The following is an 18414-nucleotide window of genomic DNA, read 5'->3' as shown; positions in this document are numbered from 1 at the left end:
AAGGCGGTTGTGTGGATGTTGTTGGTCGTTGGCAGGGTGTCAAATGTACTAATATGTCTGCTGCGTTCCAAACGACGAACAATATTTTGAAACTGAACGACGTGTCAACGATCAACGATTTTCACCCTATTTGCGATCGTTCAGAGTCGCACGTAGGTGTCACACGCAACGACGTCGCTAACGATGACGGAAGTGCGTCATGAAATCCGTGACCCCGACGACATATCGTCAGATAAATCGTAGCGTGTAAAGCGGCCTTAAGGGACTTCAGTAGGGGTTATATTACTGTGTATGTGCCATAATACATTTTCTTTCCCTTTCTTCAAAATTTTGGAAGTAGCCCTGCTATCACTACGCATATGCGCTGTGACCATACCTGCCCCAGTGGATGATGTTGTTTTTTTTTTGTGTAGAATACAGCCCGCAGTACATACGCTGCATGGGACTGTACCTTAACTTACAAGACTGACACTTTTATTTAGTAATATTGTTTAGGTCTATATTTAAATGTTTTCCATCCCAAGATGTTTTTAACAAATTGCTTAATTGCCTTACAAATTCTTGCCTGATATTAAAATGAGTCCAGCTCTATCTCATATTGGAATATACAGTCATTCTGACATAGGTTTTCAAAGTAAGTACACCAGCCTCATCAGGTCCAAGTGATGTACTTAAGCTACAAAGTGAAATAAGTGTTAATAAAGAATAAATTTAATATACCTTTTAATGAAATGTGCCTTTTGGTTTTTTTTTGTTTTTTTAGAGAAAAAGAACAAAATTCATTGCTTGTGACTTCCTCACTCAGTGGTTATATAAGTAAGTAGCTAACTAATGACAGTTGTTTCGCAAAGAACCATTGTCAAAGGATGGATTGAAATTTGTCTTGAGGGTAATAAAGGACATGGATCTCACATGCTATCTAAGATACAGGATCTTGAGTTTTTTTACCAATTTAAGGCTGCTTTACACAGTACGACCGATTGTGCGATTTCACAATCGATCGTACCCGCCCCCGTCCTTTTTGCGTCACGGGCAAATCGCTGCCCGTGTCGCACAAAGTCGGTAACCCCCGTCACACGTACTTACCTCTCGTGCGACCTCACTGTGGGCGGCGAACGTCCACTTCCTGGAGTGGGAGGGACGTTCGGCGTCACAGCGACGTCACATGGCCGCCGGCCAATGGAAGCGGAGGGGTGGAGATGAGCGGGACGTAAACATCCCGCCCACCTCCTTCCTTCACATAGCCGGCGGCGGCCGCGGACGCAGGTGAGCTGCTGTTCATCGTTCCCGGGGTGTCACACGGAGCGGCGTGTGCTACCACGGAAACGATGAACAACTAAATTAAACAATATTATGGAACCTAGCGACCAGTACATGACTCACGATTTGTGAGCCATACTATGTCGCTATGAGGTGTCACACAGGCCGGCATCGCCAGCGATGCCGGATGTGCGTCACAAAAACCGTGACCCCGACGATCTATCGCATGATAGATTGTCTGGTGTAAAGCAGTCTTTAGGCTACTTTCACACATCAGTTTTTTTGGCATCAGGCACAATCCGGCGTGTGCCTGATGTAATGGATCTGGCGCAGAATATGCAAAAACGGATGCACCGGTTCCTTTTTTTTGACGGATCCGGTATACCGGATCTGTCAAAAAAAACTGATCTGGCGCATCCATTTTTGCATCCGTTTCATCCATGTTTTTGCCGGATCCTTTTTTTTACAATAAATTGGAACATTCTCCGCGTCCATAGACTTCTATTGTAAATCACGCCGTATCCGGCGCGATGCGGTTTATTGTCAGAGACAAAAAACGTTACAAGAGACATTCCATCCGGCCACCGCATTAGCCAATTACGCCGGATCCGGCAAAAGCTGGATGCAACGCAAGGCCATCAGGCACAATCCGGCGCTAATACAAATCAATGGCGATAAAATGGATCCGGCGCCGGATCCGTTTTATCAGTTTTTTTCTGGATTGTGCCTGATGGAAAAAAACTGATGTGTGAAAGTAGCCTTATTAAAAAACAAAACAATAAAAAACATTAACACATAAGAGATTGAGTACTACGTGAGGAAAATAGAGAGCAAACTCCTATAGAGCTTTGTGTTGTACAGTAGCATTGAACTCATGAGACCCCCGTAGACTAGAACCTTGGATAGTGGCCAGTCGGTCAAAATTGCCCCCACAGCCAATATTAATATACTGTGTCTAAGGATTATCTGCAGTGAGTTGTTGGAGTAAATACCTTATATTTCTTTCTGTCTTTCAGTAAGAATCCACTAAGGAGAGATCAGAATAAAGACTTCTTTGAGATTCCATTTGTTCAAGACTGGTTAAAAGATCAGTAAGTATTAAGTAATGGAGATTCACAGGACCCTGGCCCATCGGCCATGTTTGTACTCGGTGGCAGCTGGACCTGAGTGCTGCAAACTTCTTACTACCTGCCGGCGTCCCTGGCGCATCCTCTGATTATTAGGCCCCGCTCATGGGCGGCACAATCTGTGTCGCGGACACAACAGATTAGGGGATTATTTTTCCAGTTCTCTTGGACCTGTGCAGCCATACCACTGGTTTCAGTAGTAAAATCACCCTGACAGATTTCCTTTAAGGCTTTACTATATACAGTATTTCCTTACAGCAAGGAGGGCACAGACTCCGGCCAGGGGTCTTATGATTGCTGCTCTATGTACAAAACCCGACCTGGTAGAGCTGTCATGGCTGCATTATAAAGGATGAATAGTCTTATTTTACCTGTTCATTGCCCTTCTACTTTCTATCAGTCTGTCCAGTAATTTATTTTTTGTTTTTGTTATACAGTTGTTATGCATCCAGGCCTTTATTATAAAAAATAAAATACCCCCATTAAGTTAATTGTCCCGGGCGTGTCAGGTGTGACAGGCAGTCATGTGGTTTCTGGCCATAGAAGGTCACAGCGTCTGGCTGTGCAGAATACTCCCTGACATTCCATTGTTTCTGCTGTCAGTATTCATTGGCATAGGTAGCTTTCCTGCTGGATTCATCTCTCTCCCTTTTGGACCCAGCAGGACCTCACCTTCTACCCAGCTGCTGATCATCAGTATTCCCTTGGTGTTTAAATATCCCTTCCTTTAGACAGGTGCTGGTGATATTTTCAGTTCCTTCAAACCGAGGTTACTAGCAGGTATCTGTGGTATAGTTGCTGAAAGCTCTGCTGAACTTCTACCTGCGTCATATGTAGATAAGTAGTTCATGCATTTTCCCCCATGTGTCCACCTTGTGTCTTCTATAGTTGTTTAGTAGAGTTGACGAAAAGCTCATCCCATCCGTTTCCTCTTTAGGGCCCAGCACTAGGGATACCTAGGGTCAGGTATCCAGTTTGCCGCATAGGTATGGAACCTATCTAAGGTGGTGAGGGACCCCAGGGACCAGCAGTAGGTTCAGTCAAGTGTCACCATCTTCCCTTTCCCTAGACACAAGGTTTCCCTTCCCTTCCACTGTGCACTTAGTACTTCCCTGTACCCAGCATAACAATATTCCTTAAAGGGGTTGTGATTGGGGTGCGCACACTGTCAGGACTCCCTGGTATTGCCAGTGAGAGCAGGTGGTCACGTGAACACATTTATGTGGCTTGTGTGCATGCGGTCTCATGCCAACTAGATGTATCATGCTTCTATCAATGCTCTTGCAATGAGAGATGCTGAGCACTGCTAGTTGGCACATGACTGCAAATCTCATCCATGTGGTCAAGTGACCACTTAAGGTCCCGTCAAACGGGACGATATATCATATAAGTGATCGTACCCGCCCCCGTCGTTTGTGCGTCACGGGCAGTTTGTTGCCCGTGGCGCACAAAGTCGTTTACCCCCGTCACACGTACTTACCACCCAAACGACCTCGCTGTGGGTGGCGAATATCCTCCTCCTGAAGGGGGAGGGACATTCGGCGTCACAGCGACGTCACATAGCGGCCGGCCAATAGAAGCGGAGGGGCGGAGATGAGCGGGACGTAACATCCCGCCCACCTCCTTCCTTCCGCATTGTCGGCAGGACGCAGGTAAGCTGTGTTCGTCGTTCCCGGGGTGTCACACGAAGCGATGTGTGCTGCCTCGGGAACGACGAACAACCTGCGCGCAGAAGGAGGAACGACTTTATGAAAATGAACGACTTGTCAACGAGCAACGATAAGGTGAGTATTTTTGCTCGTTCACAGTTGCTCGTAGCTGTCACACGCTACGATATCTCGAACGATGCCGGATGTGCGTCACGGAATCCATGACCCCGACGACATAATGCCCGATATATCGTAGCGTGTAGCAGGGCCTTTACTCTCACATGCAATACTGGGGAGTCATGACAGTGTGCGCACCACATACTGTCATGATTCAGAAGTCTAGAAACCCCTTTAAGGCTGGACTCACACAAACGTATTAAAAAACGGCCCCATTCTCGTTTGCATGAGTCGGACGAATTTTTCTCACTTGTCATCAGTGTGCTCTCAGTGCGCTGTCAGTATGCTGTCCGTGTGCAATCCGTTTTTTTCTCAGCAGCTATTAGTCATTTACTGTCAATTACATGAAAATTTACAGTGTTTTATGCTACATCATAGAATTATATCCATAAAAACGGATGTCACTAGGATGGTTCGTGTGCCGTCCGTGTGACGTCCGTTTTTTCTTTATCGTTCCTATGGGAGACCCAGACCATGGGTGTTTAGCTTCTGCCTCCGGAGGACACACAAAGTACTACACTTAAAAGTGTAGCTCCTCCCTCTGAGCTTATACACCCCCTGATGAGCAGACTCAGCCAGTTTATCGCTTTGTGTTCAGGAGACATACATCCACACATGCATTCTCATCTGATTTGTTTGATTTTTGGAAAGAGTTTGAAGAAAAGCGGGTCCACGTCTGGACTCCCGGCATGTCCCTTCTCACCCCACTGTGTCGGCGGTGTTGTTAAGGTTGATTTCCAAGGCTGGAGCCTTACATGCCGCGCTCCTTCACCATCCCTCCTGGGCTATGGCTTGAAGTGGGAGCCAGCACGGTCTCCATGCCTGGCAGGAGGCCGGTCTCCATCCGCAGCCCTTCAGGACCCTGCTGGACCGGAGCACTTATCCCCAGGGACCTGGCCCTGCGTCTGGGCAGCTAAGTACCTGAGACGTTTATTTATGGGGGTCCCTGTGCTTTATTTGTTGGGGAGAGTGTGCTTGCTGTGTTTACTGGCATTTCCGGCGGGTTCTCTAGCTGTAGCACGATAACCGCGCCGATGGTGCCTGCGCGTCGGCCTCGCCGCTCTAATTTAGGCCCCGGCTTCGCCGGAGGCCTAGTTTCAGTTTCACTGCCCTTGCATGTCACTCATGCAGAGCGACAGGCTCGGCTCCGCCCGGCGGCTGTTCTGCACAGGGGAGGGACACTCCCCACTGCTGGGGCGTCCCTCCTCCCCTGTAGCTTTCTATGGCCCTCCAGATCCCGCTCTTTAGAGCAAGTCCCGCCTCCTCTCCTCGCTCCGGCGGCCATTTTCTCAGATTCACTCAGCGCTGGTCTGCATCCCTGCTGGGTGCTGTGTTTGGAGGTCCGGGCTTTGGGATCTGGAGGGCACACAACACCGCTTCAGCGGTCTGGTAAGCCACAACCTCTGGTTGTGGACCTCTGTATATACTCTCTGGGGTTCATTCTCTTGCAGAGCCCCCACTCCAGCAGCATGTCTCACACGAGGAGCAAGGCTCCAAAGCTTTATTCAGTATGCACTGCATATAAGCTTCTGCTGCCTGAACCGAGCACCTGTCCACATTGTGATGCCTGCTCTAATTTGGCGGTGCCACAGCCTGGAGTCTCACCCTCAGTGGTCTCTCAGGCTGCTCCTGCTCCTGTGGCTGAAACCCCGGCTTGGGTAGAATCTTTTTCTAGGTCTATCTCCCAGTCTTTTGCTGAGTCCATGGGACTTTTGTCCAGGACTTTGCTGACCATGCATCAGCCCCCTTCACAGGGTGCCTCTGCTGCTAGGGGTCTCTCAGGACCGGAGCTCACAGAGGATTCATCATCATCTGGTCCCAGACCCCGTCCTCCTGAGAAGAGACGCAGGGTTCCTTCTCCCTCCTCGTCCCGCGGCTCTGATTCAGGAGCTGACTCGCAGGATGAGGAGGATGCCTTTACAGGGGGCTCGGAGGCTACCTCCATGTACCACATTGATCTGTCCGAAAGTGACTCAGATGTTGGTGACTTGATTGCCTCCATTAATTCTGTACTGGATCTCAATCCGCCAGTATCAGAGGAGCAACCCTCTCTGGCAGAAAAGCACCAGTTTACCTCGCCTAAGAGAGCAAAGAGTGTGTTCTTTAACCACTCCAGTTTTCAGGCCGCTGTGACCAAGCCCTGGGCCTGTCCTGACAAACGCTTCCCAAAGCGTGGTTCTGATGACCGCTTCCCCTTTCCACCTGAGGTGGTCAAAGAGTGGGCTCATTCCCCAAAGGTAGACCCTCCGGTGTCTAGGCTCTCAGCCCGGACCGTTGTGTCGGTGGCTGATGGCACCTCCCTTAAGGATTCCACTGACCGCCAGATTGACCTTCTGGCCAAATCCGTATACGAAGCGGCGGGGGCCTCGTTTTCCCCGACTTTTGCAGCAGTGTGGGCTCTCAAAGCCATCTCTGCTTCTCTAGAGGAGATGCATTCCCTCGCCAGGGAATCTATGCTCGAATTGGTTGCCTTAACCTCCCAAGCTTCGGCTTTTTCATCCTATGCCATGTCTGCCATGCTGGAGGCTTCTCACCGCACAGCGGTGGCTTTGGCTAATTCCCTCGTTATCCGCAGGATCTTGTGGCTTCAAGAGTGGAAGGCAGATTCTTCTTAAAAGAAGTACCTTGTGGGGCTCCCTTTTGCTGGGTCCCGGCTGTTCGGAGAACAGCTGGATGAAATTATTAAGGAAGCTACTGGCGGGAAGAGTACTTCCATGCCACAAACCAAAACCAGGAAACCTGTCCAGGGTAGGAATCAGTCGAGGTTTCGTTCCTTTCGTTCCTCCAACTGGTCGTCCTCTAAGCCCTCGGCCTCGTCCACTAACTCAGCCAGGGACCAGAAATCCAACTGGCGCCCAAAAGCGCGTCCACAGAAGACCGCAGGAGGTGCTGCCGCTAAGGCAGCCTCCTCGTGACTATCTGTCCGCGCCAGCAACGTCCTTAGTCGGTGGCAGGCTCTCCCACTTTGGCGACGCGTGGTTTCAACACGTCTCCGATCAGTGGGTAAGGGATATCATCTCCCACGGCTACAGGATAGAATTCTCTTCCAGCCCGCCAAACAGATTTTTTTCTCTCATCTCCCCCCTGCACCAAGGCCGCCGCCTTCTCACAGGCCGTGGCATCCTTGCAGGCCAACAGAGTAATTGTACCGGTTCCCGCACGGGAACGGTTCAGAGGTTTCTACTCAAATCTCTTCCTAGTTCCCAAAAAGGACGGTTCCTTCCGGCCCATCCTGGATCTCAAGCTTCTCAACAAGCATGTTCAGGTGCGGCACTTTCGCATGGAGTCTCTGCGATCCGTCATTGCCTCAATGACCCAAGGAGATTTCCTGGCGTCCATCGACATCAGAGATGCCTATCTGCATGTGCCAATTGCAGTTTCACACCAGCGTTGGCTACGTTTTGCAATCGGAGAAGATCATTTCCAATTCGTGGCTCTTCCTTTCGGGTTGGCCACAGGTCCTCGGGTATTTAACAAGGTCATGGCAGCAGTGATTGCGGTCCTGCACCTACAGGGGGTGGCAGTGATTCCTTACCCGGACGACCTTCTAGTCAAGGCGTCATCCAGCGTGGACTGTCAGCGGAGTGTCTCGCTCACTCTCGCCACTCTAGCCCAGTTCAGGTGGCTTGTCAATCTTCCCAAATCCACTCTGTCTCCGACCCAGAGTCTACTTAGGGATGCAGTTCGAGACTTTGCTGGCACTTGTGAAGTTGCCATTAGTCAAACAGCAGTCCCTCCAACTGGCGGTGCGCTCTCTGCTGAGACCCCACCGTTATTCCCTCAGGCGCCTGATGCAGGTGCTGGGTCAAATGGTGGCGTCAATGTAGGCTGTTCGCTTTGCCCAGTTCCATCTGCGTTCCCTGCAGCTGGACATTCTCCGCTGTTGGGACAAGCGGCCTTCCGCCTTGCACAGGTTGGTGGCTCTGTCGCCACAGACCAGGAGCTCTCTTCAGTGGTGGCTTCGGCCCCTCTCTCTGTCCCAGGGGCGCTCCTTCCTGGCCCCGTCCTGGGTGATTCTCACCACGGATGCCAGCCTTTCCGGCTGGGGAGCGGTATATCTCCACCACAGAGCACAAGGCACTTGGACTCCGTCCGAGTCAGCCCTTTCAATCAATGTGCTGGAAACCAGAGCTGTGCTTCTAGCTCTCCTAGCCTTTCACCACCTGTTGGCGGGCAGGCACATTCGAGTCCAGTCAGACAACGCGACAGCGGTTACCTACATCAATCACCAAGGCGGGACACGCAGCCGCCTGGCAATGTTGGAGGTCCAACGCATTCTTCAATGGGCGGAGGACTCCAAGTCCACCATATCCGCAGTCCACATCCCAGGCGTAGAAAACTGGGAGGCAGATTATCTTAGCCGTCAATCCGTGGACGGTGGCGAGTGGTCCCTGCACCCGGCAGTGTTTCAGTCAATCTGCCGCAAGTGGGGCACTCCGGACGTGGATCTAATGGCATCCCGTCACAACAACAAGGTTCCGGTTTACGTGGCTCGCTCCCACGACCCTCAAGCCTTCGCCGCGGACGCTCTGGTTCAAGACTGGTCCCAGTTTCGTCTGTCCTACGTGTTTCCCCCTCTAGCTCTCTTGCCCAGAGTCCTGCGCAAGATCAGAATGGAGGGCCGTCGAGTCATCCTCATTGCACCGGACTGGCCCAGGCGAGCTTGGTACCCAGACCTGCTCCATCTGTCCGTAGAGGTGCCGTGGCATCTCCCGGACCGTCCAGACCTTCTCTCGCAAGGTCCGTTTTTCCACCTGAATTCTGCGGCTCTCAGATTGACGGCGTGGCTCTTGAGTCCTGGATCTTGACGGCTTCTGGTATTCCTCCGGAAGTCATCTCCACTATGACTCGGGCCCGTAAGTCTTCCTCCGCCAAGATCTATCACAAGACTTGGAAAATTTTCCTGTCCTGGTGTCGCTCTTCCGGCCATCCTCCTTGGCCATTCTCCTTGCCGACCCTTCTGTCCTTTCTACAGTCCGGTCTACAGCTAGGACTGTCCCTCAACTCCCTCAAGGGACAAGTCTCAGCTCTGTTAGTGCTGTTCCAGCGGCGTCTCACTCGGCTGGCTCAGGTCCGCACCTTCATGCAGGGCGCGTCTCACATCATTCCGCCTTACCGGCGGCCCTTAGATCCCTGGGACCTTAATTTGGTTCTCACGGTTTTGCAGAAACCCCCCTTTGAGCCCCTTAGGGAGGTTTCTTTGTTTCGTCTTTCACAGAAAGTGGCCTTTCTGGTGGCCATAACTTCCCTCAGGAGAGTCTCTGATTTGGCTGCGCTCTCTTCGGAGTCACCTTTTTTGGTTTTTCATCAAGACAAGGTGGTTCTCCGTCCGACTCCGGACTTTCTTCCTAAGGTGGTCTCTCCTTTCCACCTTAACCAGGACATTACCCTACCTTCCTTTTGTCCGGCTCCTGTTCATCGCTTTGTAAAAGCGTTGCATACTCTGGATCTGGTGCGTGCTCTCCGGATCTATGTGTCTCGCACCGCTGCTCTTAGGCGGTGCACTTCTCTTTTTGTGCTAACCACAGGCCGGCGCAAGGGCCTCTCTGCTTCTAAGCCGACCTTAGCCCGTTGGATTAGGTCGACCATTTCGGACGCCTACCAGTGTACTCAGGTGCCTCCCCCGCCGGGGATCAAGGCACATTCGACCAGAGCTGTCGGTGCCTCTTGGGCTTTCAGGCACCAGGCTACGGCTCAACAAGTCTGTCAGGCTGCCACTTGGGCTAGATGCGAGCTTGGGCAGACGCATCCTTCAGGCGGCTGTCGCCCATTTGTGAAGTTAGGCTCTGCCTACTTCTTAGTTTTTCTGTTTATTTCCCACCCATGGACTGCTTTGAGACGTCCCATGGTCTGGGTCTCCCATAGGAACGATAAAGAAAAAGAGAATTTTGTTTACTTACCGTAAATTCTTTTTCTTATAGTTCCGTATTGGGAGACCCAGCTCCCTCCCTGTTGCCTGTTGGCAATTTCTTGTTCCGCGTGTTTTTCACCGGCTGTTGTCGTTGACAGAGTCTCATGTTGTTCCGGCTTTTGCTCTGTTTTACTTGTGGGTGGCTATTCTCCTTCAGCTTTTGCACTAAACTGGCTGAGTCTGCTCATCAGGGGTGTATAAGCTCAGAGGGAGGAGCTACACTTTTAAGTGTAGTACTTTGTTTGTCCTCCAGAGGCAGAAGCTAAACACCCATGGTCTGGGTCTCCCAATACGGAACTATAAGAAAAAGAATTTACGGTAAGTAAACAAAATTCTCTTTTTTCTCGCACCCATAGACTTGTATTGGCGAGTCTCAGACGCATGAATACGCAGCATGCTGCCGCTTTTCTCGCATCCAGAATCTGGATGCGAGAAAAGCTGACCAACAGCTCGCACTCATAGAATAACATTGGTCCGAGTGTAATGCGAGAATTTCTCGCATTGCTTTCTCGTGTGAGCGTACCCTAATGCATGTTTCAGGATACACCTGTATGGGCTTACCTGCTGCAAAATTGCTATAGTTCAAAATCTGCAGCAGCAACATCTGCACCACATTGATGGCAGCAAAGGATCACTATGGATGAATCTTAGTATGTTCTTTCTGCAGATTGTAGCTTTGCGTCTGGTCGTCATTTGGACATATTTGATGGTTATCCACTATTTCCACTTTAGCACCTCTTTTTGCAGCTTCCAATTACCAGAATGTGTACACATGGATTAAAGGACAATCTATAATTTAATGAATAAACACAGAATACATAAACTACAAGGGAATAGTGCAAGCAATTAGTGAAAAATGAAAGCTATATGTTCTCTTCTGAGTCTACGTATCCCCTCGTGTTTGGGAGAAAACCATTAGCAGAAATCTAATCTTTATAATGAATGTATATCCTCAGCAGTTTTGCTTTGTAAGTGAAGCCTCGTCCCTGCAGCCATTAAACACTTTGCACTGGATGTGTCTGAGCGGACCCTGTGTTTTCTGCATTATATATATATTATCATTAGCCTGTCGCTCGTCAGGACTGAGCCTCCTGCCAATAATTGTATTATCCTATCGCTTTAAACAACTTTGTACTTGACTTCATACTTCTCATTTGCAAGAACATGCTTCATCTTGGCAGTAATAACAAAAAAACAAAAAAGTGAGCCGGAGTATGAGATGGTATACATGGAACTTGTGAGACCATGTTCACACTGGCCATGAGACAAAGAGAAACCAAGGAAAAAAATTGTGAAAACATACCCTGCTGTAACTAAATAAAAGCATAGTGCATATAGGTACTTAGTAAACACTGTTTTTGATCAAAAAAAGCATAAAGCTATCCCACCAAACGTCAAGGTGTACCCAGTTGGGATAGTACCTACACTCTCTAATATTAAAACCTTACCATGGGTCTAAAATAGGCCTCAATGTGGCTAAGGGCTGAGAGTGACCGGGTCCCAACAGGACACACACAGTCAGGGGGATTCACAGAATGAACTGTCCAGCTCGCTGAGAAGGGGGCCACTCCCTGTTTGTACTGAATACAAAAAAACTACATAAAAACAAAAAAGTGAGCCGGAGTATGAGATGGTATACATGGAACTTGTGAGACCATGTTCACACTGGCCATGAGACAAAGAGAAACCAAGGAATAAATTGTTACAGCAAGTATGTTTTCACAATTTTTTTTCCTTGGTTTCTCTTTGTCTCATGGCCAGTGTGAACATGGTCTCACAAGTTCCATGTATACCATCTCATACTCCGGCTCAATGTTTTCTTTTTATGTAGTTTTTTTGTATTCAGTACAAACAGGGAGTGGCCCCCTTCTCAGCGAGCTGGACAGTTCATTCTGTGAATCCCCCTGACTGTGTGTGTCCTGTTGGGACCCGGTCGCTCTCAGCCCTTAGCCACATTGAGGCCTATCTTAGACCCATGGTAAGGTTTTAATATTAGAGAGTGTAGGTACTATCCCAACTGGGTACACCTTGGCGTTGGTGGGATAGCTTTATGTTTTTTTTTATCAAAAACAGTGTTTACTAAGTACCCTATGTTTATATGCACTATGCTTTTATTTAGTTACAGCAGGGTATGTTTTCACAATTTTTTTCCTTGGTTTCTCTTTGTCTCATGGCCAGTGTGAACATGGTCTCACAAGTTCCATGTATACCATCTCATACTCTGGCTCACTTTTTTGTTTTTATGTAGTTTTTTTGTATTCAGTACAAACAGGGAGCTGCCCCCTTCTCAGCGAGCTGGACATTTCATTCTGTGAATCCCCCTGACTGTGTGTGTCCTGTTGGGACCCGGTCGCTCTCAGCCCTTAGCCACATTGAGGCCTATTTTAGACCCATGGTAAGGTTTTAATATTAGAGAGTGTAGGTACTATCCCAACTGGGTACACCTTGACGTTTGGTGGGATAGCTTTATGCTTTTTTTGATCAAAAACAGTGTTTACTAAGTACCCTATGTTTATATGCACTATGCTTTTATTTAGTTACAGCAGGGTATGTTTTCACAATTTTTTTCCTTGGTTTATCTTGGCAGTAATATAGCGCAAAACAATACTGTCAAGTGCAGACAACTCTGTTACAGTATATAATATAGTATATAGGATAATGTTGCTTACTATCAATTATAAGTAGGGGGCCATTATTCTGTATGGAGGGCTATGTGAGGCACATTATTCTGTATGGCCATCTATGCCTATAAAAACATATGTGTTTGCCCCCATATAATGATGTCCTCCACCCTGGCACCTCCTGTAATAATATCCCCCATCCCAGTATAACGTCACCCATCCTTTGCTCCTTCCTGGTGTAATCTCCCCTATTCTTGGGCTACTTTCTGGTATAATTCCCCACATCATGGACCCCTTCCTAGTATAATGTCCCTTATCATGGGCTCCTTCTTGGTGTAATGTTCCCTATTCCTGGGCTCTTTCCTGCTATAATGTCCCCCACCCTGGACCCCTTCCTTGTATATTGTCCCCCATCCTCGGCTCCTCCCTGGTGTCTTCCATCCTGAGCTCCTTTGTGATATAATGTCCCCTATCCTGAACCCCTTCCTGGTGTAATGTTCCCTAGCCTGGGTTCCTTCCTTATATACTGTTCTCTATTCCTGTGCTCCTTCCTGGTATAATTTCCCCCATCCTGGACCCCACTCCTAGTGTAATGTCCCCTATCCTGGTCTCTTTCCTGGTATATTCCCCCCACACTTGACTCCTTCCTGGTATAATTTCCCCTATCCTAGGCTCCTTCCTGGTATAATGTCCCCTATCCTGGACCCCTTCCTGGTATAAAGTTCTCCATTCTGGACCCCTTCTTGATATAAAGCTCCAGGGCTGTGGAGTCGGTAAACCAAACCTTCGACTCCGACTCCTCAATTTCTCTTGCCCCGATTCCGACTCCTATATATATTGCTTACAGTTAGGTGAAAAATGTATTGTAGTACATGAACATGTGTATGTGAACATCAGACATTTAATAATTTTTATGATACAATAATCAAGATATTTGGATAGAACATAAAATATATTTATTGGAATACAACTTTAGAACACAAAAAAACTAATAAATTGTAAATATGTAATACACTATGTAATATACAGTAGATTACATATATATCTTGTGTGTGTATGTATATATATATATATATATATATTATATATTGTATTACATATTTACAATTTATTAGTTTTTTGTGTTCTAAAGTTGTATTCCAATAAATATTTTATGTTCTATCCAAATATCTTGATTATTGTATCATAAAAATAATTAAATGTCTAATGTTCACATTGTACTACAATACATTTTTCACTTAAATATAAGCATTATATACTAAATGTTATTATTTAGTAAAATTTTTTTTTTTTAAATTCTTTATTTTAAAGCCAAACTCGTATCAAACAATACATCCCCTGATCCCAACTGGGACGCAGGTATTATTACAGAAATGACGGTAATATATATACAAACAGTCAGCACACATATGCAATTCCCGTCCCCACTACTACTCAAGTCTGGCCCAGTTTACATCTTTTATAAGCCGACCCAACTTAATGTAAGAAGGGAGAAGAGCGAAGAAAAGAAATCAAAGCCTGAAAAAAGATTGAAGACCTGTAGAGAATGAAAGAAATAAAGAAAGGGGTGGGAGAAGAAAGCAGGAGGAAAGGTCAGGGAGTAGTGTAGAGAGGAAGGAAGAGGGGGGCGAGGGAGAGAGAGAGGGGGAGAAAGAAAGAGAGAAAAAAAAAAAAAAAAAAAGGTAAATCACGACTCCTGAGGATCCGAGAACAAGTCCGCGTACTCCGCCGAGTAGGTGAACTCCAACCATGGAAACCATGTCCTATAAAAGTCTTCCTGGCGATCGTTAATAGAGGATGTCAAATCCTCCATATGCATCAGATCGTTAATCCGCGAAACCCACTGTGTCACCGTGGGGGGCGTAGTAGACTTCCAACCAAGCGGGATGCAAGACCTGGCAGACATGACCAGAAATCTAAGCAAAGATCTCCTATATTTAGAGACCGGGAGTTCGGATAGCTGTAGAATGAATAGCTCCGGACCCATTGTCTCAGTAGTACCGGTCACTCGTCTGATTACCTCCCCCACTTTTGACCAAAACCGCTGCAGAGAAGGGCAAGACCAAAAAATGTGCACAAAATCACCCTCCCCCAGACCGCATCTCCAACAAACCGGGTCAACTGAGGGAAACATTCTATGGAGTCTGGTCGGGACCCTGTACCACCTGGCCAACAGTTTGTAATTAGCTTCCATCAGTCTGGAACTGATCGAAGTTCTATGTGCTAGCTGGAGGATGTTGTTTCTTTGTGAGTCGGATAAACTAATCCCCAGGTCCCTCTCCCACTGCAGCAGGTAGGCCGGGGGGGGCAAATCCCCCGGATCTGATAGCATGTTGTATACTAGGGATAGTGAGTGCCGTAAGACTCCCTCTCCCAGGCACAACTTTTCGAATCCCGTAGGAGGTCCGGCATATCGACTGAAGCGAGGGAGGGAGTGCATGAAGTGCCTCAACTGCATAGCCCTCCAATCCCCCAGGGGGCCCGAAGGCAAGAGTCCCCGGATATCCGCTAGTGAAGGCCATTCCCCCTCTCTACCCAGATGACAAGCTCTGAATTTGCCCCCCTGAACCCAATTTTTAAAGACCGGGTCCGAGAGACCAGGACGGAATTCCGGGTCACCTAGTATGGGTGTCATAGGGGAAGGCACTGGCAAGAGGAGTCGTCTGACCTCCCCTCTCGAACAGCACTCAAGAGTGGCGCCGATGGTAGGATGGGATCTCAGAGCAGGCAGGGAGAGGTTCAAGAGCCAGGGGGTGGCCGGGAGATGTATTTCCGAGAAACTCTGTTCTAGGGCCACCCACGGCTTTGTGCTGGAGTGGCGGCACCAGTCCAATACCCTAACCATGTGCGTGGCCAAATAGTACTTTTTAAGGTCTGGGATACCCAGGCCTCCCCTACTCTTAGGTCTGCACAAAAGAGACCGGGAAAGTCTCGCAGGTTTGTTGGCCCAGATAAATTTGATCTGTAGAGAGGCCAGTTCCTTAAAGAAAGAGCTAGGGATCCTAATCGGCAAGGATTGAAAGAGGTATAAGAGACGTGGCAGGATATTCATCTTCAATATTGCACATCTCCCAAACCATGTGAAGTAGCCCTTCCCCCAGTTAGCGCAATCTTTTCTAATTGATTGCAGGAGCGGGAGATAATTCAACTTGTAAATTTGACTAGAGTCCGCAGACAACTGGACGCCCAAATACTTCAAGGACTGGCTAGCCCACCTAAACTCGAACGCGGATTGTAGCGAAGTGACCTGTTCAAGGGGAAGAGATATATTTAGGGCCTCCGATTTTGACATATTAATTCTAAAGTTAGATAGAGAGGAGTATGTTTCCAACTCTCTCAGAAGGTTCGGGAGGGAAACCCGAGGGTCGGTAATAAAAAAAAGCAAGTCGTCCGCATAAGCCGCGATTTTATAAGTAGAACCTGAGACGTTAGGGCCTGAAATGTTAATGTTACCTCTGATCCGACTGAGCACGGGTTCCAGAGTCAATATAAAAATCAAGGGCGAGAGAGGACAGCCCTGCCTTGTTCCATTGCGAATGGGGAATCTCTCTGAAAGGAGACCGTTCACTCTGACTGCTGCCGAAGGGATGCTGTACAAGGAACAAATCCAAGCAAGCATCATGCTCCCCAACCCCACAGCCCGCAGAACCTCCTCCATAAAAATCCAGTTAACTCTGTCGAACGCTTTTTCTGCGTCGGTCGACAGAAGCATCAAAGGCAGCCCATCAGATTTAACCTTATGTATTATGTTCAGAGCCTTAGTCGTGTTGTCCCTTGCTTCCCTACCCGACATAAACCCAGCCTGGTCTGGATGAATAATCTCCCCAAGCAGTGGAGAAAGTCTATCCGAAAGAATCCTAGTGAAGAGCTTCAGATCTGTGTTGAGGAGGGAAATGGGTCGATAACTAGAGCACGAAGTAGGGTCTTTGCCCTCTTTAGGGATAACTACTATATTAGCAGCTAGGGTATCCCTTGGCAAGGGGGCAGCTTCAGAATGTGAGCCATGGTTGAATGCTGAGAGAAAAGGGGAAATCAAAATGGAATCCAACTTTTTGTAATAGAGCAGAGGGAAACCATCCGGGCCAGGGGCCTTGCCTGTGGGAGATTTTTTAAGTGCGGACCAGTATTCCTCCTCCGAGATGGGCCTTTCCAGATCGGCCGCAGCCTCCGGCTTGAGACATCCCAAGCCGGAGTCCGCGATGTACATCCGTATACGGCTACGCAACTCCGTCCTGGCCCTCCCAGACCGCCCCTCATCAATTGCATAAAGGGTGGAATAGAAATCTTTAAAAGCGGAGGCAATGTCTTTCGGCAAAGTAGCCCACCTGTCCCCCGCGGTGTGCACCTTAGAGACATATCCTCTCGCTCTCTGAGTCCTCAGAGCTCTAGCCAGGGTCCTGCCACTCTTATTGCCAAATTCATAGAAGTGCCGTCTACACCTAGCCAATGTTCCCCTAGCTTTACAACATAGTAGGGACCTCAGCTCCTCCCTCTTCTTGACCAAAGTGGCCCCCACATCCCTTCCCAGAGACCCCTTGTGGATTGCCTCCAGCTCTCTAATGTCTGCCAGAAGGGATGTAACCTTAGCTTCTCTTTCTCTCTTCAGGCGTGCCCCATGTTTGATGAACAGTCCCCTCACCACACATTTGTGCGCCTCCCAGACAATGCCCGGGGACACCCCCCCCCCCACTGCCGCTGAAATATTCCCTCAAGGCCTCCCTTATTTCCTGCATCGTCACCGGTTCGTCGAGTAGCGAAGTGTTTAGGGTCCACTGACTCTGCCTCCCGATGGGGTAACCGAGGGATAGAGTTATTGTTATCAGGGCGTGATCAGAGAATGATATGCACTCGATTGAGGAAGCCACCAGAGAATGTAGATCCCCATGTTTAAGGAAAAAGAGGTCTAACCTGGAGTAGCAATCATGCGCTGCCGAGTAAAATGAGAAATCTTTGTCTGATGGGTGCATCAATCGCCATGTGTATATTAGTTGATGGTCATGTAAACCCCGTCGCAAGCGACGTAATACCGAATGTGGCAAACTGGACACCCCTTTGGAGCTATCCCTCGGCGGCTCCAACACCACATTAAAGTCACCCCCGAGGACCAGAGTACCCTCAGAGAATTCCTCTATCTGTTCAAGGTAACGCAGCAATGTGGGGCATTGACCCGAATTTGGCAAATAGACCGCCACAAAAGTGAAAGTCTGAGTAGCAATGCGTCCCTTGAGCATCAGAAGCCTTCCCTGATCATCCGTTCGAGAGTCCAACAGTTCCCATGGGAGCGTACTGGACATTAAGATGCTCGTGCCCCTGGATCTAGAGTCAGGGGAGGGTGAATGATGCACTACAGGAAACCTTCTATCAGCAAGTTTGTATGGTTTTGCCTCACAGTAGTGTGTTTCTTGGAGGAAAGCAACCTGAATTCGCTTTTTCCATAGTAGGTTCAGGAGAATAGACCGTTTCTCCGGGCTGTGAAGACCCTTAACATTCAGTGAGCCCACCCGAAGCTCGGCTTGTCTCTGCTTCGTCATACTCCGTCACTGACCTCTGGAGGAACGAACAACAAATTACACACACAAAAAAAAAAAAAAAAATTAAGAGGGGGGGAGGAAGGGAGGGGGAAAAACGGATGAGTGGAAGAGGGGGGGGTGGAGAGGATGAAGGCGAGC

The 18414-nt window shown here is 48.5% G+C and overlaps 1 protein-coding gene across 1 annotated transcript in view; it reads left to right on the top strand.

Moving 5' to 3' along the window:
• IQCK (IQ motif containing K) overlaps positions 1-18414 on the top strand; it is a 157639-nt gene that overhangs the window by 49840 nt on the left and 89385 nt on the right. The window contains exons 5-6 of the mRNA XM_075317994.1: positions 764-816; positions 2277-2351. Coding sequence (XP_075174109.1) covers positions 764-816; positions 2277-2351 — 128 coding nt within the window. The remainder of the gene's footprint in view (positions 1-763; positions 817-2276; positions 2352-18414) is intronic.

This window comes from Anomaloglossus baeobatrachus, chromosome 7 (genome assembly GCF_048569485.1).
Source record: "Anomaloglossus baeobatrachus isolate aAnoBae1 chromosome 7, aAnoBae1.hap1, whole genome shotgun sequence".
Classification (NCBI taxonomy): domain Eukaryota; kingdom Metazoa; phylum Chordata; class Amphibia; order Anura; family Aromobatidae; genus Anomaloglossus; species Anomaloglossus baeobatrachus.
Note: the sequence above shows the minus strand (reverse complement) of the source record. Positions and strands in the feature narration are given on the sequence as shown.